We start from the raw sequence: 25,689 nt of genomic DNA, 5'->3' as shown, positions 1-25,689 counted from the left end.
AACATAAGAAATAGGAGGAGTAGGCCAACTAGCCCTTCGAGCCTGCCCCGCCATTCAATAAGATCATGGCTGATCTGTCTTGGCTCAGTTCCACATTCCCGCCCTCTCCCCATAACCCTTAATCCCCTCTCTTAACAAAAACCCACCAACCCGCGTCTTAAAAATATTTAGCGAGGCAGCCTCCACCACTTCAACGGGCAGAGAATTCCAGAGATTCACCACCCTTTGAGTGAAGAAGTTCCTCCACAACTCCGTTCTAAACCGCCCCCCCCCCCTTATCTTGAGGCTGTGCCCCCTAGTCCTACTATCCTTTCTGAGTGGGAAGAGTCTCTCCACCTCTATCGTATCCATCCCATTCATCATCTTATACGTCTCAATGAGATCTCCCCTCATTCTTCTAAACTCTAACGAGTACAAGCCTAGTTTATTCAGCCTCTCCTCATAGTTCAACCCCTCAACTCCGGCATCAGCCTAGTAAACCTCCTCTGCACTCCCTCCAAGGCCAAAATATCCTTGCGCAAGTACGGCGCCCAAAACTGCACACAGTACTCCAGCTGCGGCCTCACCAATGCCCTATACAGCCGCAGCAAGACCTCCCTACTTTTGTATTCAATCCCCCTCGCGATGAAGGCCAGCATCCCATTCGCCTTCCTGACCACCTGCTGCACCTGCAAGCTGGGTTTTTGCGACTCATGCACAAGGACCCAAGGTCCCTCTGCACCGTCGCCTGCTGCAGTTTTTCGCCACGTAAGTAATAATCCTTCCTACCATTATTCCTACCAAAGTGGACCACCTCGCACTTGCCAACATTAAATTCCATCTGCCATTTCCTGGCCCATTCGCCCAGCCTATCTAGATCCTTCTGCAGACTCTCACCACCCTCCGCACAATTTGCCTTTCCACCAATTTTGGTGTCATCAGCAAATTTCAACACCCTACACTCAGTTCCCTCCTCCAGATCATCTATATAAATGGTAAATAGCTGAGGCCCCAGCACTGACCCCTGGGGCACTCCACTAGTCACCATCCGCCAATCCGAATAGCACCCATTGACCCCCACTCTCTGCCTCCTATTTGACAACCAGTCCCCTATCCACGCAAACACCCTACCCCCAACTCCATGCCCCCTTACCTTCTGCAATAACCTCTTGTGAGGTACCTTGTCAAACGCCTTCTGAAAATCAAGAAAGACCACATCCACCGGCTCTCCTCTATCCACCGCCCTAGACACATCCTCATAGAACTCTAGTAAATTTGTCAGTCACGACTTCCCTTTAACGAAACCGTGCTGCTTCTGCTCTATCAAGCAGTTCCCCTCAAGATGCCTCGCTATTTCCTCCTTGATGACGGATTCTAACATTTTACCTACAACAGACGTTAAACTAACAGGCCTATAATTCCCCGCCTTTTGCCTGGCACCCTTCTTAAACAACGGCGTAACACTAGCCGTTTTCCAATCTTCCGGCACTTCCCCGGAATCCAGCGACATCTGGAAAATAGCCACCAAGGCATCCACTATCACCTCCGCCATTTCTTTCAATTTGATTGAATTGGAATGAAAACCAAAAAAATCTGTGATCTTTCCCGCAGAGATTGTTGCTGTTTCATCATCATACAATCTCTCTGATTGTTGCTACTGTATCATAGTGTTTCCATTTTTAGTTTTCTTCATATTTAATCTTACCTCCCTGCCCCCTTTGCAAGTCTTTTGTCAGATCAGGAGTAATGAAAGCTTTAAGCAAACGACTGAATTAGAAGCCTTGCCCACTGGTCCTGAGAAGCTGATTAACACAAGCAAAGTAAAAACGCTCTTCTCACTCAATTAGCCGATCAATGTGTTCCTCTTGCTTCAGCCTCCAGCATACTTAAATAAAACGAGCTAATACACATAAATACGTATTAAAACCTTTTCAGCCTTTTGAAAAAGATTAAGCGTCTGATCAAGCCAAAGATGAAGTGCAATGCCTTTTCTTGTCAGCTTGCATCTTGTATGTCTCTTTTGTGGGGACCATGAATTGAATTCTATTTGAATTTGTTTTTGGAGTTTTCAATTTGAATTTGTTTTGTCCTGTCCATTCTGTGCATTGGCTTTGTAACTTTAAGGATGGAGTAAAATTTAAAATAATATTTAACATAAGCTTACTGCAGTGTGCTAGCTTGGTTTGAGTGGCGGTCCTTTTGACACAGAAGTTGAGTTTAAGCCCCTCTTTGTAATTTGAATACAATCAAACGCATGAAACTTCAGTGCAGTATGAAGAGGTTGCTGCCAATAACTAAGTGCCCCATCTGATCTCTCAAGTGGATATAAAAGATCCCATGTACTATTCAGAAAGGAGCACAGTAGTTCTCCAGCTATTCTGTTCAAAATTTATAGCTCAACCAATGAACTACTCTGCATTTCCCCAACTTTCAAACCATTACACACCATCATAGCCAAAAGCCTGGACCACAAAAATAGATTCTCAAGTTTTAATATCCCATTATTGTGCACATATATGTTGCCATGTTTGTCTACATTACAACTGTGACTATACTTCAAAAAGAGCTTCAATGGCTATGAAGCATTTTGGACCATCCCAAGAATGTGAAACGCACTCTATAAATGCAAGCTGTTGTTTCTTTCAGCATAAAATCTGAGCGCTTACAGTCCAGTGTAGTAATGAAGGATTGCTGCATCCTTTAGAATGGACATTAAGGGCCAATCAACCTGTTTCATTGATTAAATTGGACATTAAGGATCCCACGACACTCAAAGAACGGCAACACTAGCAATAAAAGATTTATATGTCACGCATTTGATTGCTCTTTATGAAATTGTGTGAAAATTTTTCATATTTGTCTACTTAATATTCAATGCAGCAACTAAGTTAACCATTAATATTTTAATGTGAATATCATCATGCTCTAAATACACGTACCATATCAGCTCTAGCTGTGTCATAACGTTTGGCAAGGAATAAAAGAAGGACAGCTACGTATAATGACAAGGCCATTATCTGAATTGGTTTTCAGATAATTGTATAAACTCAATTTTCTCTCATGTCACCAGAATATCCCAATATAATTACTATACTACAACCTCAAGAAACAAACTGCACTGTATAATCCAAATATATGGTGCATATATGGTACAGTGCTCTGTCAGACAAGTTCCTGATCTGAGTCATGCCATCCAAGGAAGTAATAATGGATGCAATAGCTGAGTATAGAAATACAATTTTAACAGGAGCCCTATCAGACTACAACACTGGTTAAGAAATAGTGTATAATTACATTTGGCCTTGGTGCCCCTGAATCAGGTAGAGAAAAAAAGTCACAAAACTTAAGGAAAGCTAATGTGGATGTTTAGCAAAGATATATCCAAATAAACTGCCAACAGTTTATTGCAATAAAACTACATCACCTGCCAATGTGCAAAATAAAAACAATTAAAAATTGAAGTGATTACAAGTGCATAATCTGATTTTAGGTGCAAAATGGTGACAGAAAAAGATCTACTTTGTTCCAAAAAAAAGGATATTAAGTGAGCAAAATCAAATTCATTTCTGTTAACTATCATTTTTGTCAACAATTCCAAAGAACAGTAGACACTTATAGCATAGGAAGCTTTCATCACTGACGAACAATAGCAGCTGTACTATCTACAAGATGCACTGCAGCAACTCACCAAAGGTCATCAGAAGGCACCTTTTTAAGAAGGCCAGCAGGCATATTGAACACCATCATCTGGAAGATTCCCTCGAAGCCACTCATCATTCTGACTTGGAAATATATCACTGTTTCTTCTCTAAGCCATAGGTTGTAGTCGTTCAAAAGGAAACTCATCATCACTTTTTCAAAGGCAATCATATACTGCTAATTCTCCTGATACTAATGGTCAGCTTAGTATGGCCAATCAACCGAATCCACACATCTTTGGAGTGTGAGAGGAAACTGGAGCACTCGGAGGAAATCCATGCAGACAGGGGAGACAGTGGTGTAGTGGTATTGTCACAGGACTAGTAATCCAGAGACTCTGGGTAATGGTCTGAGGACCCAGGTTCAAATCCTACCACAGCAGATGGTGGGATTTGAATTCAATAAAAATCTGGAATGGAAAAGTCTAATAATGACCACGAAACCATTGTCGATTGGTGCAAAAACCCATGTGGTTCACTAATGTCCTTTAAGGAAGGAAATCTGCCGTCCTTGCCCAGTCTCGCCTACATGTGGCTGCAGACCCACAGCTCTCAACTGCACCTCACAGATGGGCAATAAATGCTGGCCCAACCAATGACGCCCACATCCAATAATGAATAAAGAAAAACTCAGGGAGAACGTACAAACTCCATGCAGACAATCACCCGAGGTCAGAATTGAACCCAGGTTCCTGGCGCTGTAATGCAGCAGTGCTAACCACTGTGCTGCCCAGAATGGCAAATAAATGCTGGCCTAGCCAATGATGCCCACATCCAAAGAATGAATAAAAAAGTCATCTGGCCCCTCATACTTGTGGTTGAACTTTGCTGGAGCAACCCAAACTAATCTCACTGTCTTGCCCTTTCAATAGCTGTAGTTTCCTCCATTTCAATTCTAGTTTTAAAAAGTGCAATGACTTCAAACTTAATTATTCCATGAGAAAGCTGTCCATGCCTGAAAGACAGAAAGAATAAACTTGCATTTATATAGCAGCAGATTTAGCTATCCGCCTGGATTAGTGGTCAAGTTTCTGGAATGGAGCTCGAATCCACAACCTTCTGGTACAGAGGCAAGTGTGCCACCAGATTGATATCTAACAAATCTCTGTATGTAAGAAAAGGCTCCTAACCCCTCTCTTCACTCTCAAGTAACAATTTAAATTGATTATCCCTGATCACATAGTTCCTAGTCAGAAATAGGAATTCCCTATTTTAAAATTACAAAAATCCTTCACTATTTATAATAAAATTTCTATTAAATAAATCCAGTAAGAAAATCAGGGCTTAAAAGTGGTTCGAATGTGCAATTCCCAACCACATGACATGGTTTAGGTAAATAGTACATCTTACCGATGGGCAATAACGAGGAAGCTAGTCAAATACACAAGAAACTAAGAAATAGGCAATACCAATAAGGTAAGATGAAGTAGGATGGGAGGAAGCACTTGGAGTATTTTACCAGCACCGAACTGTTCCTATGCTGCATATTCTACGTAAAATATTCTTTGCCTCCCCAAAATGGTTCCAGTATCTAAAGTTTATCATAATAATTACACATCATGGTGACAAATCAATGTAGCAGTTTTCTTTGGCTTTGATGTTCCTTGTAGGATTCTTTTCTCATTTTGATTTGACAGTTAATACACTACTGTTCTCTGGAGGTGTTACATGTTAAATTACAACATGTGTGCTCAAGTTTTAGTTCACTTTATGTAGAGCTTGTCTATGGAAGCTGGTTTACATAAGAAATGTGAATGAAATGCACTGAGAAGTAGCCCAAATGATACTCACGAGAAAGGATTAAAAGACTATAATCACATTATGATTTACAAGGCACACATGAATGGCTATTTGACAGGTATCAGGGGGCAATCAAGCACCAACAAACCCATAGATAGTAAGAAGAGTGAATCAGGGAGGAGGGACAGTTTTACACAAACAATGAAATATTGAATGTAAATGGTTTTAAAAGCCAGTAAAGTAATCAAATTGAAAATAATCTGTAATCAACTATGTTTAAATCCCTTCTCCTCAAATTTAAATTAATTGGGTAATAATGCATGCAAAATCAAGTTCATACTTCATAATGCATACTACGATTGCTTGCCACTGTATATTTCAAACACTACATGGGTTTGGTGCAATACAATATTTAGCACCTTGTGAATCCAACTGCGCACATCATAACTGTTTGTGTTTGCAGGACCTTGCTGCATATATACGGAGTTGTCATATTTCCCTAACAAAATTGCATTCCAGGAATAGATCATTGATTATACAATACTTTGGAACATGAGGACATGATAAGATACTGTGTAAGTTCTTCTAATACATGTGACATACAAGAACTCTTCCGGAACATCTTATTTTTGATAAGCAAAGTTGTTACCTTGAGAGCTCCTTACAAGACTGGTAGTCTCAAATTTTGGAAAGCATACTTCATGCAGGTAAAAGGGGTAGTTATAAATCCCTTACATCTTGGAGAATTTGAATATGGACAGAATCTTACTGCTGATTGGTCAGGCTATTGTAATTGCAATAGTTAATATACATAACATTCAAGTATTTAAGTTTATTTATTAGTGTAACAAGTAGGCTTACATTAAGACTGCAATGAAATTACTCTGAAAATCCCCTAGTTGCCACACTCTGGCGCTTATTCGGGTACACTGAGGGAGAATTTAACATTGTCAATGCACCTAACCAGCACCTTTTTTGGGAGGAAACCGGAGCAACTGGAGGAAACACACAAAGGGGGAAAACGTGAAGACTCTGCACAGACAGTGACCCAAGCCGGGAATCACACCCTAGTCCCTGGTGCTGTGAGGCAGCAGTACTAACCATTCCTGCCGCTGATTTGGTGATTGTGCAGAATGGCTGGTAATGTATTTCTTGAGTACAATATCCCTAGTGAGATGGCTGCTGTTAAGGAGGACTGCAAATCACCATGGCTCTGACACATCATGTGTGCTAATGCATGATGGTAAAGCCAAGTCAAGAGTTGAACCATTGGATCTGGTGGTTGAGTATTTTTATGATAGCTGACTGGTCATATTCACTATGTTTGAACCAGTTTTGATATTCCTCAAGTCTATTGTGTAGGCTGCAATCTGTTTCCAAACACAGACAAGTCTGCAATTGCTTGCATGCTGTAAATTCATGGTTTACTGCAAGTTGGCTTCTTTCCTTTGTAGGTGAGAAGAATGAAGTTTAGCTTTTTAGACTGTTCGTGTCAGACCTCTTTGTACACTGACTTATACATTGTAGTTTGTGAAAGGTAGAACCAATGCATGGAATACGGACCTGTGTCTAATTGGAAATAGTGTAATGGAGCAAGTAACAGGTGGATGTATGCCCACTCACACTGACAAGATAATTGAGCTACCGATTTTTCCATAATCCCTCCATGCTTCAATCTGTTTCCAACACCCTCATTAGGATTTTTTTTCCATTAGTGACAAGAAGCACTTACAACAAGAACTTCACCCCATTAAGTCTACACTTCATTCAGCTCAGTGAATACCCTGACAAGATTAATATATGAAACTTCATGCTTACCTCCAGAGGTTTTTGAAGATGGATCAACAGCTAGAACAGCAACTTTATGACCCTCTCCTGTCAGCATCTTCCCAAATATTTCAATAAATGTGGATTTCCCAGCACCAGGTGGACCAGACAGTCCTGAAGGGTAAACAAGTTATGTTAAGTCACCACAAGCCTTGACTTTTCAACATCAAGCCATGTTGGTCAGCCAACATCCTCACTGCCAATTATCACTTGCATGAAAGCAAAGCCAGGTCAGGTATTATCTGTTACCTTCTTGCAAGATGGGAGGAGCTTGATTTCTAACTTGATCTATCTCTAACAATAAACACAGCTTCATTCAGTTACAAATTTTAATTTTCTGTAGCTCTTGCTGGTCACTGAGGCCACAGGAAGGGAACTTAAGACCAAGGACCAAGGTTAAAAAAACTAGAATGACATAAGCACAAGGGGAGCTGCTGATCGGTGAGTAATTATTGACTTTTTTTTGAAAAAGTCTTTTAAAAAACTCTAATTTATTAAACCAAAATAATTAACAGGAATAATTTTAAAGTACCTCAGTCCTGGGCACACACTGTTCAATGTTCAATCCAGGATGTTTGTGTCCTGGATAAACATGCTCAGGAAAAGCTTGAGTTCTAGGAAATTGGAGCTTGAGCAGCAACTGGCATCACTGTGGAGTACCTGTGAGGCTGAGCGCTACATGGATGGCACATTTCTACAGGTGGGTACACTGTAGCTTAAGAGTATGCAGACAGAGTGGATGGGAACCACCAGACAGTCAAACAGGATTTGACAAGGAATGTAGGGATCCAACCGCATCCCACTCTCCAAACTGCTGAACACTAGCGAGCATTATGGTTCCTCTGGGAAGTACAGCCAAAGCTGACTTCACAGTATCATAAGTCACTCAGCTGTGCAAGGCATGGGTAAAAAGCAGCACAATATTGACAATAAATTCAATTGTTAGGGGAATATACAGGCTTTTCTCTAGGATAGGATATGACTCCAGGATGGCGTTTGCCTCCCTTGTGCCAAGGTCCAGGATATCACCAAACAGCTGCAGAATTTTAATGGGGTGGGTGAACAATGGTACAGCTGAACGCGTGGCTGGAGAGTCAATGCAGGAGAGACGGCTTGAGTCTTTTGGGAAGACAATCTGGACAGGATGCACCTCAAAAGGGTCCGAACCAATATGTTGAAAAAAAAACAGGAAATAAAAGCCAAAAATGGGGTGGTATACAAGAGGAAGTGTCAAATGAGGCCATTTGGATTAAATTAAAAAAATGAAAAAAGGGGGCAATCAAAATGCTAGGTATCACACTACCGTACAGACCTCCAAACAGATATCTTTCGTTTCCGTGTGATGGAAAGAAAGTTTGAGTCTCTACCATTAGTATCCATAGCTCTAGAATACAATGTACATGTTAACGTGCATTTTGTCACAACTATGACTTCCTGAGTGATCTGTAACATGCTACCATAATGTGAATTGGGATAAATTCAGCATAAAAGATATATTCAGGGTGCAGACTTCTCAAACTGATTCAAGAACATTTTCAGTCGGCATACAGCAAGCACAAAGTGAGAAAGGGCAATTCTGGACTTTGTTTTTAGGCAACAGGGCAAGTGGAAAGGATTTCAATGAAAGAGCATTTTGGTAGTAGTGGCCATAGTTCAGGTAGATTTATAGTTGTGAAAAAGAATAAATATAGATCAATAATGAAAGATTTCAATTGGGAAAAGGCCAATTTTATTAAGCTGAGATGCAATTTGACAAAAGTGGACAGTAAACAGCTATTTGATGGTAAACCAACATCAGAGGTATCAGAGGCATTCAAGGAGGAGCTTAAGGTCTAGTACTAATACGTCCCCACAAATAAAAGGGGTGGGACTTCTCAATTTAGAGAATCCTAATTAGATGGCAGTTAGAATACGGTATACAGTTCTAGTCACCACATGACAAGAAAGATGCAATTGAACAAGAGAGTACAGAAATTTATGTTGTCAAGAATTAGAATCATGGAATGGTTACAGCATAGGAGGTGGTCATTCAGTCCTCATATCTCTCTGAAAGAGCAATTTCTCTTCCTTTTCAGATAATCAAATTTCCTCTTGAATGCCTTCATTGAACTCACCCCCACCATATTCAGATCCTAACCACTCGCATGAACAAATTTTTCCTCATGTCTCCATTTCCTCTTTTGCTAATTATTTTAAATTGGTGCCCTCATTTCAATCCTTCCACCAAAGGGAACAGTTTTTCCCCATATACCCAATACAGATCTTCATGATTTTGTCTATCTTTATAAAATCCCTCTCAGTCTTGTCTTCTCCAAAGGAAAAAAATTCCAACCTCTCCAATCTATATAACTGAAGTTCCTCATCCCTGGAATCATTGTCATGAAGCTTTTCTTCACAATCGCTAATGCCTTCACATCTGAACTGAACACAATACTCCGACCATACACATTTACCCCACCAATCCCCTTAATCTACACATCTTGGGACACTAAGGGGCAATTTAGCATGATCAATTCACCTAACCTGCCTACTCCTGCTCCTATTTCTCATGTTCTTATGTTATGTTCTTATATCTTTGGACTGTGGGAGGAATGATGTAGAGATGCTGGAGTTGGACCAGGGTAAGCACAGTAAGAAGTCTCACAACACCAAATCCAACAGGTTTATTTGGTAGCACAAGCTTTTGGAGCACTGTCCCTTCATCAGGCGAGTAGGAGTTATGTTCACAAACAGGGCATATAAAGACAAACTCAATTTACAAAATAATGTTTGGAAATGCGAGTCTTTACAGGAATGAAAGAGTGGAGAGAGACACAGGACTGTCCTGGCTGGAGAGAATACACATCTCTTTCACCTGTGCTCAGCCCTCTCTCCACTCACATTGTCTGTATCTTTAAGACTTGATTACCTGTAAAGACTTGCATTCCAACCATTATTTTGTAACCTGAGTTTGTCTCTTTACGTGCCCTGTTTGTGAACAGAACTCCCACTCATCTGATGAAGGGGCAGCACTCCGAAAGCTTGTGGCTTGTGCTACCAAATAAACCTGTTGGACTTTAACCTGGTGTTGTGAGACTTCTTACTGTGGGAGGAAACTAGAGCACCCAGAAACACATGGAGAATGTGCAAACTCTGCAGACGGTCCCCCAAGTCTGGAACTGAGAGTGCTGAGAGGCAATAGTGCTAACCACTGTGTCACCCACTTCATCTACCATGTTTGAAACTGTGTTACGTACACTAAAATTTAGGTCATTAATATAACAGGAAGAGTAAGGATAATAAAACCAACCCCTGGCAAACTCCACTATAAATCTTCCAAAATACTCCACTATAAACCAAGTCCAAAAAAATTCCTGCCACTCAGCAAATTTTGTATCCACGTCACTACTGTCTGTACCTTTTATTCCTTATGTTATAACTTTACCCAAGTTTGTTCTGCAGCACTTTATCAAATACACTGAAGTAGAGATTTAAAAGATTGGATAAGCTGGAGTTCCCTTCTGTGTGCAACATAAATGGCTAAAGGGAAATTTAACTGAGGTGTACAAAAGTCATGGCAACCTAGACAGGGTACATAGAGAAAGTAAGAAGTCTGACAACACCAGGTTTAAGTCCAACCGATTTATTTGATAGTAAACTCACTATCAAACTTACTATCAAATAAATCGGTTGGACTTAAACCTGGTGTTGTCAGACTTCTTACCGTGATCTGGACGAGGGAACCAAATGTATGGTGTCGAAGTTTGCTGATGACACCAAGATTGGTGGAACGGCAAATTGCGTGGAGAGTGTGGAGAGTCTTCAGAAGGATCTAGATAGGCTGGGCGAATGAGCCAGGAAATGGCAAATGGAATTTAATGTTGGCAAGTGCGAGGTGGTCCACTTTGGTAGGAATAATGGTAGGAAGGACTATTACTTACGGGGCGAAAAACTGCAGCAGGCGACAGTGCAGAGGGACCTCGGGGTCCTTGTGCATGAGTCGCAAAAACCCAGCCTGCAGGTGCAGCAGGTGGTCAGGAAGGCTAATGGGATGCTGGCCTTCATAGCGAGGGGGATTGACTATAAAAGTAGGGAGGTCTTGCTGCAGCTGTATAGGGCATTGGTGAGGCCGCAGCTGGAGTACTGTGTGCAGTTTTGGTCGCTGTACTTACGCAAGGATATTTTGGCCTTGGAGGGAGTGCAGAGGAGGTTTACTAGGCTGATACCGGAGTTGAGGGGGTTGATCTATGAGGAGAGGCTGAATAAACTAGGCTTGTACTTGTTAGAGTTTAGAAGAATGAGGGGAGATCTCATTGAGACGTATAAGATGATGAATGGGATGGATAGGATAGAGGTGGAGAGGCTCTTCCCGCTCAGAAAGGACAGTAGGACTAGGGGGCACAGCCTCAAGATAAAGGGGGGGGGGGGCGGTTTAGAACGGAGTTGAGGAGGAGCTTCTTCACTCAAAGGGTGGTGAATCTCTGGAATTCTCTGCCCGTTGAGGTGGTGGAGGCTGCCTCGTTAAATATTTTTAAGATGCGGGTTGATGGGTTTTTGATAAGCGAGGGGATTAAGGGTTATGGGGAGAGGGCGGGAATGTGGAACTGAGCCACGACAGATCAGCCATGATCTTATTGAATGGTGGGGCAGGCTCGAAGGGCTAGATGGCCTACTCCTGCTCCTATTTCTTATGTTCACCCCAGTCCAACGCTGGCATCTCCACATCATGCATAGAAAAACCCATTTCGTTTAGCAATCAATAACTAAAGGTCTTAGATTTAAAGTAATTGGTTGGAGGAATTGGGAAAAGTCTTTTTCACGTCAAGGTAGAAGATGGGAACTCGCTACCAAAAAGGATGGTAGAGGCAGAAATCCTCGTTGCATTTAAAGTGCCTACAAAATTCGGGACAAGAGGTGGGAAATGAGATTAGCCTTAGTACCTTTCACCTTGTGCACCAATGAGTCAATTGCATTTATTTTGTGCCGCGAATCTATAAGTACGACCAGGCACGAGTTGCGGGTTTTTAAGTGAGAGAGTGGTACTGACCCACTCTGAAGGACAGCAACTTCCCTCCGTTCAGACTCTCTTCTTCCCTCTGGCGGGTCAGTACTCTCTGCAGCAGCAACTGAGCCAGGCACTTCTTCTGTTTGTGAGACGACTCCACCAGGGTGATGGCCTCCGCTAGGCAGGCCCTCTCTCCGCCCAGCAGTCCGCCGACCAGCCGGTCAAGTAGCCGCCTCTCCCATTCGGACAATGTTTCAGTTAGTAGCTGCTGCTCTCGTGCCGCCGCCGAGCCGCTGTTCAGCTTTCTGGGCTGCGCTCGAGCGGCCTGGCAACGCGCGGCCTCCAGGAGTCCCCCGGCGGCGACCATCCGGGACGCGGCGGCGTTCAGGCGCGAGGCTCCGCAACGCGCCCAGCTCAAACCGGGTGGCTGCGCGAGGCGCCAACGGCTCCAGCGACACAGCCGCGCCGCCATCAATATCCTTCAAGAGGAAGATAGAGACGAGCTTAACTCTCCGCCAACATGCTTTGAGTCACTATAGTTTTCATTTTTAATTTGAAAAGTGCACTTGGATGTGGGAAAACAACGTGAGCTGTTAACTCAAGTTATCTGATTTTTCAACCCTTATTCGGTCACGGCCGTGTTACATAAGCGGAGACACAAACCACCACCACCGGCCGAGCGTTACCCAGCATGCACCGTTACCGGCACACGTGACCCTTCTCTCTGCGCATGCGGAGAGGCCAATTGTTCAGAGGAATGGTGTAGTGTTAGTTCAGGAGGACGTTGTGGATCAAAGTTTTCAAGAGGTCAACACTACAGTGTGGGCAGAAACTTTTTGTCATTGCTGAAACATTTTTCAACGGGTGTGAAATAATCCTTGTCATTATTCAAAAGCAAGGAGTTCGCTAGTTCTCTTGATCGATATGCCAACTGCGAAAAAAACAGTTTAGTTCGTCACTCAAGTGCTCAAAAGGTAGTTAATTAAACACAGAGCAATGGATGATATTAGGAAAAGGAGGGGAACGGTGGATGGGGTGGGAATGGGTTTAAAGCATATTTATTAGTGTCACAAATAAGCTTATATTAACACTGCAATGAAGTTACTGTGAAAATGCCCTAGTTGCCACACTGCAGCATATCTGTGGATACACGGAGGGAAAATTTAGCATATCCAATGCACCTAAGCAGCACGAGACACGCACGAACACACAAAGTCACACCCAAAAGAAGTGCGTGTGATGCACGTTCCCCTCTCCTACAAACACACGCACACTCTCACTTATCTTTCACTGACACCTCCTGCGCCATGGCCCCTGGCTGCAAGATCCCCTCCACCCCCTCATATCCTCATCCCTCCCCAGACTCTGCTCTTGGCCAGGCCCTAGAGTCAGCCACTGTTCTGCCACCCCTATACTTAGATCACCTCACTCCGCCTTTGCTCTTAGTCTGACTCTGCTGTTGCCTGAATTTGCCTCTATTCTAGCTCGTCCATTCAGAGATCAGCTTCTCAGTGCATTGGTTGCTGAAAGGTGTATTCGTCAGTCTATCAGTCAACAAAGTGAAAAAAAACTACCTTCGAACCGACAAGGTGGAAACTATGATGTGGCGACATAAGAACATAAGAAATAGGAGCAGGAGTAGGCCATCCAGCCCTTCGAGCCTGCCCCGCCATTCAATAAGATCATGGCTGATCTGAAGTGGCTCAATTCCACCTTCCCGCCCTCTCCCCATAACCCTTAATCCCCTCTCTTATCAAAAACCCATCAACCCGCGTCTTAAAAATATTTAGCGAGACAGCCTCCACCACTTCAACGGGCAGAGAATTCCAGAGATTCACCACCCTTTGAGTGAAGAAGTTCCTCAACTCCGTTCTAAACCACCCCCCCTTTATCTTGAGGCTGTGCCCCCTAGTCCTACTGTCTTTTTTGAGCGGGAAGAGTCTCTCCACCTCTATCCTATCCATCCCATTCATCATCTTATACGTCTCAATGAGATCTCCCCTCATTCTTCTAAACTCTAACGAGTACAAGCCTACGAGTACCAGCGATGCTGGTGTTGGACTGAGTAGGCACAGTAAAAAGTCTCACAACACCAAGTTAAAGTCCAACAAGTTTATTTGGGAGCTCGAGCTTTTGGAGCACTGCCCTTTCATCAGGTGAGGGGCATCACTCACCTGATAAAGGGGCAGCGCTCCAAAAGCTTGTGCTACCAAATAAACCTGATGGACTTTAACCCAGTGTTGTGGGACTTCTGGATGTGCCAAGCTGGAAAGTTTTTTTTTCAAATTTAAGATAGCTGGATCTACCAAGAAACCCCTGCATGGTTTATGACGATGTTCACAATGTGAGGTGGGAAAGGTATCATCTTGATTTTTGCTTGTTATTGGTAACACCTCTCTGCACATTGTGTGGTTGTTGCCTTAATCTTGCTCAGTATGGCAGAGGGAAGGTTGCTTTATTTTGTGCTCAGTGTGAGGTGGGGATTAAGTGTGTTAACCCTGTATTGTCCAGGATTTTTCAGGAATTAATATTTTGACAGGTGCAAATGCTAACAACCTGGGAGATAGATACTTTTAATTTACAATTCACACCTACATGCCATCACTGTACATCCTTTTTTGTGTTCTGCACGGTCTATTCATTTGAATACATGGACCTATTAAATTATTTTGTGCAGAGGTACATGTGGTAACTTAAAGGAGCCAACTTCTGCTCGCCTCTGGGAACTTCTATCTTTGGCTTCTTAAGCTGTTGCAATGAAGCTCCGTAGAAATTTGAGGGAAAGAAGCTCATCCCTAATGCCCTTGAAGATTGGCTTACCAGTTTGTTTCAGTGGGTAGTTACGAGTCAACCATATATGGTGGATCTGGTGTCACATATAGACCTGACCAGGTAAAGACAGCAGATTTCCTTCCCAAAAATACATTTTCTTTTCAAGGTGGTATTTACAACAATTGATAGTTTTGTGGTCACCATTACTTTGAACTTCAGATTTATTAGAATGGGATTTAAGCCCATGTCCCACATCATTAGCTTGGGCTTTGAGTCCAATGACATTATGACTACGCCACCATTGCCTCAAAGAGGGGCATTAAAGATTTACAAGAAAGCTGGGGTTTTCCTTAATGAAGAGAGAATGAGAGAAGATTTGATAGAAGTGTTCAAAATCACAAGGGGATCTGGCAGAATAGATACAGAATAAGTTTCCACTGACGGAAGTGTTGCGAGTCAGAGGACATTGATTTAAAGTGATTAACAAAAGAATTAAAGATGACAGTAGGGAAAAGAGTGTTCTGCCTGAGAATGTGTTGGAGGAAGATTCAATTATGGCTTTCAACAGGGAATTGGATAAGCACTCAAAGAAGGAAGTTGCAGGACCATAGGGAAAGGGGAGTTGCATTAGCTAAGTTGCTCTTGCAGAGACTTAGCACAAGCGTACAGGTCAAATAGCCTCCTGTGCAGTAACCATTCAGTGATTTCAATTACAAATGACTGAACTCAAATTTTAGGACTATGCTCCTTCACTGTGGATTTCCCCCCAATCAAGGAAATGGCTTGTATGCGACCAAAATTGACAACCTGAGATGGAATGTTACCTCCCCCACTTTGAGGTGAGGAGGTGACATTGATGCATGTTTGGGTTAGGGGTGAAATTTGCACTGATTTTTGCTTAGGTTAAATAGGATACTTGTGAAATATTGCTGTTTGTAGCCAACTCTGCTTGGTTGTTGGGTGAGGAGATGCTATATAAAGAATCACATAATTGTTACAGTACAGGAGGCAAATCTGTCCATTGTGTCTGCACCAGCTCTCCAATTGCTCCAATTAGGGTGGCACAGTGGTTAGCGCTGCTGCCTCACAGCACCAGGGTCCCGGGTTCAATTCCGGCTTCGGGTCATGTCTGTGTGGAGTCTGCACATCCTGGTTGTGTCTGCGTGGGTTTCCTCCAGGTGCTACAGTTTCTTTCCACAGTCCAAAGATTTGTGGGTTGTTGATTGGCTATGCTAATTTTTAAGAGTAAATATGTGGGGTTACGGAAAGGGGTCTGGGTGGGATTGTGGTCGGTGTAGACTCAATGGACCCAATGGCCTCCTTCTGCATATTGCTTTTACTTCTTTTGCCAATTAGTTTAAATCCATGCCCTCACATTCTCGATCTGTTTGAATGAGAGCAGTTTCTCCTTATTTGTCCAGAACACTCATGATTTTGCACGCCTCTATAACAACCTCCTCTCTGCCTGCCTTCTCTTCTCCCGTCTACCTTCATAACTTAAATTACTCATCCCTGGAAACATTGTTGTGAATCTCTTTTGCACTGTCTCCACTGCCTTCACAGTGCAATGCCCAGAACTGGATGTTAACACTCCAGCTAAGGCTAAACTCACAACTTTTACAAGTTTAACATGACCTCCTAGTATTTGTACTCTATACTTCTATTAGTAATGATACTGTATGTTATTAACTGCTCTTTCAACCTGTTCTGCTACCTTCAATACTTCTGCATGTATACATCCAGGTCCCTCTGTTGCTACACCCCTTTTGTTTTTTGTCAGTCCACGTTCTTCCTACCAAGTGAATTACTTCACATTCAACTTTATCTGCCACTTGTCTGCCTATTCCACCTACCTGTTTTTATCCTTTTGAAGTTCCTCATAGTTCACAACACTTCCAAGTTTTATATCATCAGTTAACTTTAAAATTGTGCCCTTTACACCAAAGTCTAGGTCAGTGGTGGACAATCTGGCCCGTCTGAGTTCTGAGTGCAGCCCACAGATGTTATTTGATCATTGTCTATGCAGATTGCCACGTTCTGTTGATTTTTGTCTGTGTAGTTTTTTTCCTACTAGTATGACTGAGGGGATATCTACAGAAAAAAGGGCATGGAAAGTGAGATGCATGCTAATTGCACGCAACATTGACTGAGACAGCCGTGCTCTGTGTCTGAAGTGTATATATTTTTGTTTTACCATTTGAAATTGCTAGTTCTATTAATATATAAATGATTAAGCATTTTGGCACTGGGCAGAGAAGGTGGCTCATCATTGGCTGGCAGCAGTATCATTTGGTCCCACCGCTGTAAATGGGGTTTTTCTGTTGAATGCACCCCTCATTTCTGGGAATTTTGATGATTGTGCAAACTCCACACATTCTCCCGTATCTGCATGGGTTTTCTGTGGGTGCTCCAGTTTCATCCCACAATTCAAAGATGTGCAGGTTAGATAGATTGACTATGCTGAATTGCCTGTGTCCAAAGATGTGCAGGTTAAGTTAAAGTCTGTTTATTAGTGTCACTAGTAGGCTTACTGCAATAAAGTTATTGTGAAAATCCTCTAGTCACCACACTCCAGCACCTGTTCAGGTACACTGAGGGAGAATTTAGCATAGTCAGTGCATCTAATCAGCATGTCTTTTGGACTGTGGGAGGAAACCCATGTAGGCAAGGGGTGAACATACAGACTCCACACAGTGACCCAAGCTGGGAATCAAACCTAGGTTCCCTAGTGCTATGAGGCAGCAGAACTAACCACTCTGCCACCATGCCACCCATATGGGGATTGACCATTGTAAATGGCAGGGTCATGGGGATAGGCTGGGAGGGAGGTCTTGGGTTGGATACTCTTCTGGAGAGTCAGTGCACTCAATGGGTCTAATGGCCTCTTTGTTCTATAGGATTCCCTTGAAAATTCCCTCAAATTCCCTTATCCACAAAGCAGAACATGGGACATACTCAACACAGAAGAAATCCTGATTCCCCCACCTACTTGGATCCAACAAAATAAGAACCTTTGGGGTGGGAACAATGGACAAAATATTGTGCTAGTTATGAGCTTGAATTGTGACCAATTCCAGGTCCAGACTGTGCTCTGATGGTTTCCAGATGCACCCCATCAAGCTTTGGAAGGATGGTTCCTATCACCAGAGGGGTTCTATGGAACCAGAACATCCCGTCGGCATGAGCGGCATCAAATGTTTTTTGGAAGTCCATGACACCACATCTACAGCATAGCCCTCATCTTCCCTGTTACTCTTCAAAAAACTCCAAGTTAGCTAAACGTTGTTTTCCTTTAAGAAATCCACATTGGCTTTTCTTAGATAACATGCATTTGTTCATGTGAATAGTAATTTTGTCCCAGATTGCTTCTAAGTTTCCCCACCATGTAAGTTAAACTGACTGACCTGTAGTTGCTGGGCTTTTCTTTACACCCTTATCTGAATAAAACTGTGACATTTGCGATTTAAATCCTCTAGTACCACCCTTCAGTCTAAGGGAGACTGGAGAATTATAGTCAATGCTTCTGCAATTACCACTCGCTTCTCAGTAACCTTGACCTCTTCTGGTCTTGGTACTTTATCAAATTTTAAATATCATCGACCTATTTAATATCTCATCAGATCCTTCTAGTGCATTAATTACTACTTTCATTGTAGCTTGGGTTGCATTTCTGCCTTAGTAAAGACAGATACAAAGTATTAACTTAGTGTCTCAAATCCCCCACCACCCCCCACCCCGCCTCCCTGCGTAAATCCCTTTTTGGTGCTTAATTAGGCCTTCTTTTACCATCCTATTCACTATTATTTGTTATATTTTAACCACCGTATTGACTATTCCTTTTTATGTTAGCTTTGTCTCTTCTCATATTTTCTTTGCTTTTTCACTTCCCCTCTGGACTTCCAATATTCAAGTTTGGTTCTCCATTGCCTGACATCCATCAAACCCACACTTTTTCATTTTATTCTCTATCTTTAATAGATTTAACAATGAGAAATAAATTGTTGTGATCCATTTTGAGAATGCTGGTGGAAAGGGATTGACAACTTCTTATCACTGTGGGGGAGGGGTCTGAAACCAAACCTCCAGTTCTTGGTACGCACACTGAACTGAATTTTCCCAGTCCCATGGGGCAGGCTTCAAGGCAGGGCCAGCAGAAATTTGAAAAAAGCCTGGCATTCCTACCTCTGAACCACAAAGGCTACTTGCGTGCATGGAAGTAGTAGGTAGCCAATCATGAAATAAAATCAAAATACTGTAAATGCTCAAGATCTGGAATAAAGTGCTAGGAAAACATCAACAGATCTGGCAGCAACTGTGTGGAGAGAAAAACTCAGTTCTAACAGTTTAAGAAATCAGATCAAGCTCAGAATATTAATTCTGTTTCTCTTTCTACGCATGCTGCCAGATCTGCCGAGCTTTTTCAGCACTTTGTTTTTGTTGCATAATTAAATGCCAATTTGTGGGATGGTTACACCATCTGGTATCTTCCTGCTGTGGATGGGCCCCTCAACTGATAAATAGAGGTGGCTGGTGCTGAGCCCTGCCTGCCAGGCCTCCTGTTTTAACTCCCACTGAAGCTGTCCATGGCTATCACTGGGCCACAACTGCTGCTGCTCTACAGGGTTGGCTTCGCACCTGCAATATTATTTATTTAATTGAATTTTAACATCTTCAGAAAAACGCTCAAGGTGGAGGCACTTGCACTTTGCTGTTCAACCTCTGGTGGTAGGAGCCATCCTTCCAAAGTTTGATGGGGTGCAGCTGGAGACCATCAGAGCACAGTCTGGACCTGGAAATGGTCATAATTCAAGCTCATAACTAGCACAGAGTATCCTGCCCATTGTTCCCACCCCAAAGGTTCTTATTGAATCCAAGTGGATGGGGGAATCAGGATTTCTTGTGTTGGGTATGTCCCATGTTCTGCTTTGTGGATGAGGGAATTTTGAAAGGTCACTTTTCAGTTTCCTTACTTGCATTGGTATGTGTTACTTTCGAAAAAAAAAAGGCAGCAATTCAACTTATGTGCCCAATTAATTGAGCCCCACACTGAGTTGAGGCAGCTTCAGTCTAGTCAGCATTGGATTCTTAGCCCAGAATCCATGCCCCAAAATGTAAACCATGCAGTGTGAGCTATTGCATGCAGATTTTACAAGTTTTGCACCATTTGCTAGATGCTATCTCAATATTTCGAAGTCACTTTTACAATTCTTTTGAAAGATTGTGAATTATTTATGCTAGAGACCAGGGTGTCATACCATTACTATCCTATTGTGATCAGTTAATTGCACATTACGGTGTCATCTGCACGTACCTTTATGCATCTGCAACAATTTAGTTTTTCTGAACAGGTGACCAAAATCTATCAGCTTGATGTTACGCCTCCAGAAGAAGTGAAAATGTGACATGAGGCTCGGCAGGAGTGAGTAAGCAGACAGGAGTTAGAAGGTAGGGGAATAAGTGAGAAGTCTGATTAACATTTTCCCTAAAATTTTAGTGAAATTTATGTTAAAAGGTTAACACAAGTTCAAATATATCTTCAATAAACCTCAGGAAATGTATATTATGAAATTGAACCAATTGTCCGTTCAAAGTTAATTCCTTCACTTGCCCCACCACCTTTCCTGGAGCAAGCAGTATCTGGCAGATTAGTACCCCTTCAGTATTGACTAGGTAAAGATTCTGCCATTATAAATGCTGTAAGAAGTCTCACAACATCAGGTTAAAGTCCAACAGGTTTATTTGGTAGCAAAAGCCACTAGCTTTCAGAGCACTCGCTGCTCCTTTGTCAGGTGAGTGGGATTTCAGTTCACAAACAGGGCATACAAAGACACAAACTCAATTTACAAAATAATGGTTGGAATGCAAGTCTTTACAGGTAATCAAGTCTTAAAGGTACAGACAATGTGAGTGAAGAGAGGGTTAAGCACAGGTTAAAGAGATGTGTACTGTCTCCAGCCAGGATAGCACAGTCACTGAGAAGAGACTGATAGCCAAGTTCCACACACGAGAACGGCCTCTACCAGGATCTTGGGTTCATGTCACACTATCTGTAATCCCCACGTCTTATCTGGGCTTACAAAATCTAACTGTCCTGGCTGGAGTGGCAAGTGCTCTGAAAGCTAGTGACTTTTGCTACCAAATAAACTTTGGACTTTAACCTGGTCTTGTGAGACTTCTTACTGTGTTTACCCTAGTCCAATGTCAGCATCTCCACGTCATTATAAATGCTGACATACAATCAACGTTTTAGTTTCCATGCAACTTTGACATGAAAAGCATGACTCAGTGTGATACAGGAAGCAGAGATTCATAGACAAGATTTAACATATTGCCAGCGTGAACTTCCCAGAATATCTGACGCTGAATTGCCTACTGCTAGTACAAGTTGGAAAGCTGCAGTCATATTACATTCAATTTCGATCTCAGCGAGCTGTGCCAGTGTGGATGTGGAAAATTTGAGGATTGCATATATTTGGTGACTTGAGAATCATACAGAGGAACAAAGGGTATAGAAGGCAAAAGAAAACCAGACAAAAATTTCTAATTTTTGTTTCTGCCCACCAACAAACAGCATGGGAGAACAATTATTGCCATTGTAATATTGTTACCTCTTGAACCAAAATGTTGCATGAAGAAATGGCCTTGGATAATTGATATTTTTTTATTGAAACATTTCATGCAATTTGATCACAGCACTACACAATACTCAAGAATATCCCAATTTTTCTGTTGAATAAAAAGTAGGTTTATTTTGTACACATCAGTTCTGTAAAACATTGGTTTTGTTTTCTTCCTCACAGGTCTATAGATTACTAGCTATGTTAAATTACAGACTGGTCCATTATGGGACTGAGGAAGAGGAACACCATAAGTGAAACGGTCAGCATATATCATGCCTACAAGAATGCTGAAAGATACCCAATTCAAGTTGTCCTGCACTACACTACAATAGTGCTAAGGTTGGCATCTTCTCACTGATATTTATGGAATTTTTTTGCAAGCTGTCTCATCTGAAGTGACTGCCTCCTATCCATATGAAAATTGAAGAAAAATGCAAAAACTTAAAACACGCGAGTTCTGTGGACTTGCTTTTAATCATCTCTTTTCCATCCTCCAGTTGCTTTCATAATTTTAAAAAAAATTTTCAAAAAAATTTTCATTTGCAGCATGTTTATATTTAATCAGAACTAAGTCACTCAATATTATGGTACAATTTTAACTGGTACAATTTATGCAAATTTGTGTTTTGTGTACATCATCATGATGAAATTTCACCAACATGTTAAAATGTTCCTATAATGAACCAAATTTGCACGCACCAGTGAAAATTCTATATAAATCCATCCTCTGATTTTTTTTTGGCTCCCCCCCCCCCTCTGGCCTCTCATTTCTCCTATGTCTGGTTAAGAGTATTCTGAACAGGCTGGGGAACAAGGTGGTGATTTATAATTTTGTTTAGGAAAACCTGAGGGTTTTTAATCTCCATGCCAAAAGTAAATAGAAAACACAAGATTCAAATGGATAAAATATTTAAATAGACCAAATGAAGTATAAATCAGGATTAGTTGCAGAAATGTGTCTTTAAAGTCTCCAAAAATAGAATTTTTGGGATATTGTACTATACAGACTTTGCTGTGGTGCAATTCTCAACAGGTATTTTAAAAACCATGCCAAAACAGATTTAGAGTGAAGACTTTCTATCGTCTGAATAATTGTTACTCCAAATTCCACAACACAACAGCAAAGTCTTGTGTAAAAGTGCATATACAAAAACAGCAGAAAAGAAATGAGCACTATTAGAAACAAATAAAAATATAAAATAAGCTGATTTAACCACTCAGGAAGCTAAAATTTGCAAACATTTAGCCAACTTGAACCAATCAAGCTGTAAGTAAATGCACAAGAATCTAGTTCTATCATTCTACAAATGTCCAACCTGTTGGTAGCCACTAATCAGTTACTCAGAGGATTTATAGAAATTATTTCAAAACCACTCTTTAGAGAGACAAACTAGCACATAGCAAAGGTAGGAAAGAGCCTGAACCGCTGAAGCAACATATGCTTGTTGCAAATTTTGCTTGCCAAAAAGTATTTCAGAACTAATACTTGGCTACAAGAGAGAGGACAATAGCTTCATAGACTGAACAAAGTATACATTAAATGCAATAGTTAAAAATATGGAATTCACCAAATGTACAGCAGAGGACATATTGCCCCCTTACCTACTTTCTTCTAATGTCAGATTGAAAGTCCCTTCCCAATTGAAAATGAGGACAAAGATAACTATATTAAACCTCAACATACACGTAAAACTATACACACCTTAAAAATCCAATGAGAATGGAGCTGTAACTTGACACTGTTTGGGTTTGACTACAAAAAATATCAGGACTCAAGTTAAGACAGAGCTGCACACAGAGCTCATTTTGTCCACGTCCACATTTGTACTTCTGATAAGTGACCTAATGTGTAGAGGGTTTGTAAGTCATCATTTGTGCAATATACCTTTAACTTCAGTATACCAACTGTTGCAGCAATTGTGCTATCTTGGAAAAATGACTTTATATCTATATTTTGACCACAAACTAGTACTTAAAACACACATTATCAGTAACATTCAAAGAATTATCTATGCTTGGTCACCTTTTACCTCCATATGCTAAATCATGATGTATACAAGTTCTTCAGGTTAGGTAGAAATTGAATACTACAGTGTAAACTGAACACTTTCACAAGGACAGCAGTATACTAAAAAGACTGATCATCTTTCTCCAACAATTGGTCACAAAATGTCAAGTATCTTCCAATTCTCCATCCATGACAGTCCAGAATGTATCCATTTTGTTTGTCCTTCAAGTGTTACAAACTTCAGAAATTCAACACTTAAGGATTTATGAGCACTATGAAGCAGCATTAAAGCACTGTTATGACACAGAGGAGATGGGATTATGTGGGGAACCCATCTGGGTTAGAACTTTATCCAGCCATTGCAAGGGACCATGTAGATGTATTTCTATCCAACAAGGGGTACTTGTTACATCCTGTCGATGATATTCAGCTCCCCAACCCTAAAAATGCAAAAAAAAGCACAGGAATTAAAAAGAAAAAAAATAAGCACATGGAAAATACACTTTCTGGAAGATGGCAACAAGTTAATTAGGTTTTATGCATAAAATGCACTTAAAATAACTTGCTCCAACTTCATTATCTCGCAGTGCCACAATGTTATACATCCTGCCTCAGTCACCTTTATGGTCAGTTCTAAGAAATAGCCACTTGGTAATAAGAATTTCAGTATTGCTGAAAAAAGACATGAAACTTTTCGTCTTGCACTCATCAAGACACTTTGCAAGAATACCTATATAAAGGGGAAACAACAATTTATAATGCATGAGAAGAAAGTGCTTACCAGTTGGTAAATAAACTTTAATTGGTAGATATGTCGACATGGAGAATGCACCAGGTGACTGACAGTTAACTGTCAAGCATTGTTTGAAATTTGAACTGATTTGTCAAGACTTTGTCCTGAGGAATCATTCAGCGAATGGCTGTCACTTATTTTGTTTAACTGAAACAGGCGCAATGTATGTTCATATTCTGTTTGCAAAGACCAGGGCTCTGTGTATTAATAGATGTAACTGTTAGTACATGTTAAATGCATTATACTGTGATCCCAACTGATAATCTTAAATTGATCGTCAGTGTAATTTTTAGCACAGTGGATTATTTAAGAAATGTTGTCCAATTGCAGAATCACAACTAATGCTGGACATTATATTTTCTTTTGCAAATCGCTTTAAACTTGTGCCCTCTCATTCTTGATCCTTTTCCCAGCAGGAACAGTTTCTCCCCATCTGCCCTGTGCAGCCCTCCCATGATTTTGAATATCTCTATAAAATCTCTTGGGTTTCTTCTCCGCAAAGAGAATATTCCCAACATCTCCAATCTATCATCATACTACAAGTTTCTCATTCTTGTAAACCTCTCTGTACTCTCTATGTGTTCACATCCTTTCTATAGTGCACTGCCCAAAACTGTACACAACAGTCCTGCTAAGGTCTAACTAGTGTCAAGTATAAATTTATCATAATCTCCTTGTTGTTGTACTCTTTGCTCCTATTATTAAAGCCCATAATGATACACTATAATTGCTCTATCCACCTACCTTTCCACCTTCATTGATCTATGCATACAAACACATGCTCCCTTTGCTCAAGAGTTTTATCCCTTATTTTATATTGTCTTTCATGTTCTTCCTAGCAAAATACATCACTTCTCATTTTTCTGCATAAACTTCATGTGCCACACATCTGCCCAGTTGTTTCTGCCCTTTTGAAGTTCTATGCTGACCTCTTCAAAGTTTACAAAACTTCTAAATTGATTTTAATCTCAATTTCATGTTTCTGCCTACCCCTGATGAATCTATCTACCTCTGCCTTAAAAACTAAAGGACAGACACACGGAGTAGAGTTTTGCATTACCTCAAGTTTGCAGAAGGTAAGAGGCTGGCTAGCTGGCTGGCTGGCTGGAGCACATTAGAATATTCCAGCCTACAGGGTTTTGTCAGCAGATAGTCTTGAGGTGGGGAGGAATCAGGCAATAATGTTATGTAGATAGAAATAGGCATTCCTGGTGGTGGTATAGACATGTGGTCCAAGGTCATCTTGGGATCAGCTATAGCCAGATTCA

At 41.4% G+C, this 25,689-nt stretch overlaps 2 protein-coding genes and 1 long non-coding RNA gene across 8 annotated transcripts in view; 1 reads left to right on the top strand and 2 right to left on the bottom strand.

Annotated features, from left to right (window-relative positions):
* Nucleotides 1–12,920, bottom strand: part of mmaa (metabolism of cobalamin associated A) — a 53,516-nt gene extending 40,596 nt beyond the window's left edge. The window contains exons 1-2 of one of the 2 annotated variants that reach the window (XM_080193290.1): nucleotides 12,271–12,920; nucleotides 7,236–7,358 (exon numbers count right to left, since the gene is read on the bottom strand). In XM_080193290.1, the coding sequence (XP_080049416.1) occupies nucleotides 7,236–7,358; nucleotides 12,271–12,700 (553 nt within the window). In that variant the 5' untranslated portion in view covers nucleotides 12,701–12,920. The remainder of the gene's footprint in view (nucleotides 1–7,235; nucleotides 7,359–12,270) is intronic. The other variant, XM_080193282.1, reaches the window with a different exon arrangement.
* A 32-nt stretch (nucleotides 12,921–12,952) lies between these two features.
* On the top strand, nucleotides 12,953–22,060 carry LOC145345477 (uncharacterized). Its single transcript, XR_013887071.1, has 2 exons — nucleotides 12,953–13,035; nucleotides 21,801–22,060. It is a non-coding gene; the product is annotated as an uncharacterized LOC145345477 (long non-coding RNA).
* Nucleotides 21,648–25,689, bottom strand: part of smad1 (SMAD family member 1) — a 145,941-nt gene continuing 141,899 nt past the window's right edge. For all 5 annotated transcript variants that reach the window (XM_080193244.1, XM_080193264.1, XM_080193271.1 and 2 more), the window contains one exon: nucleotides 21,648–24,068. In XM_080193244.1, coding sequence (XP_080049370.1) covers nucleotides 23,925–24,068 — 144 coding nt within the window. In that variant the 3' untranslated portion in view covers nucleotides 21,648–23,924. The remainder of the gene's footprint in view (nucleotides 24,069–25,689) is intronic.

Source organism: Carcharhinus amblyrhynchos, chromosome 1, assembly GCF_965287045.1.
Source record: "Carcharhinus amblyrhynchos chromosome 1, sCarAmb.v2.hapA, whole genome shotgun sequence".
NCBI classification, from domain to species: Eukaryota; Metazoa; Chordata; class Chondrichthyes; order Carcharhiniformes; family Carcharhinidae; genus Carcharhinus; species Carcharhinus amblyrhynchos.
The sequence above is the reverse complement of the archived record's forward strand: the minus strand, read 5'-3'. Positions and strand labels throughout refer to the sequence as shown.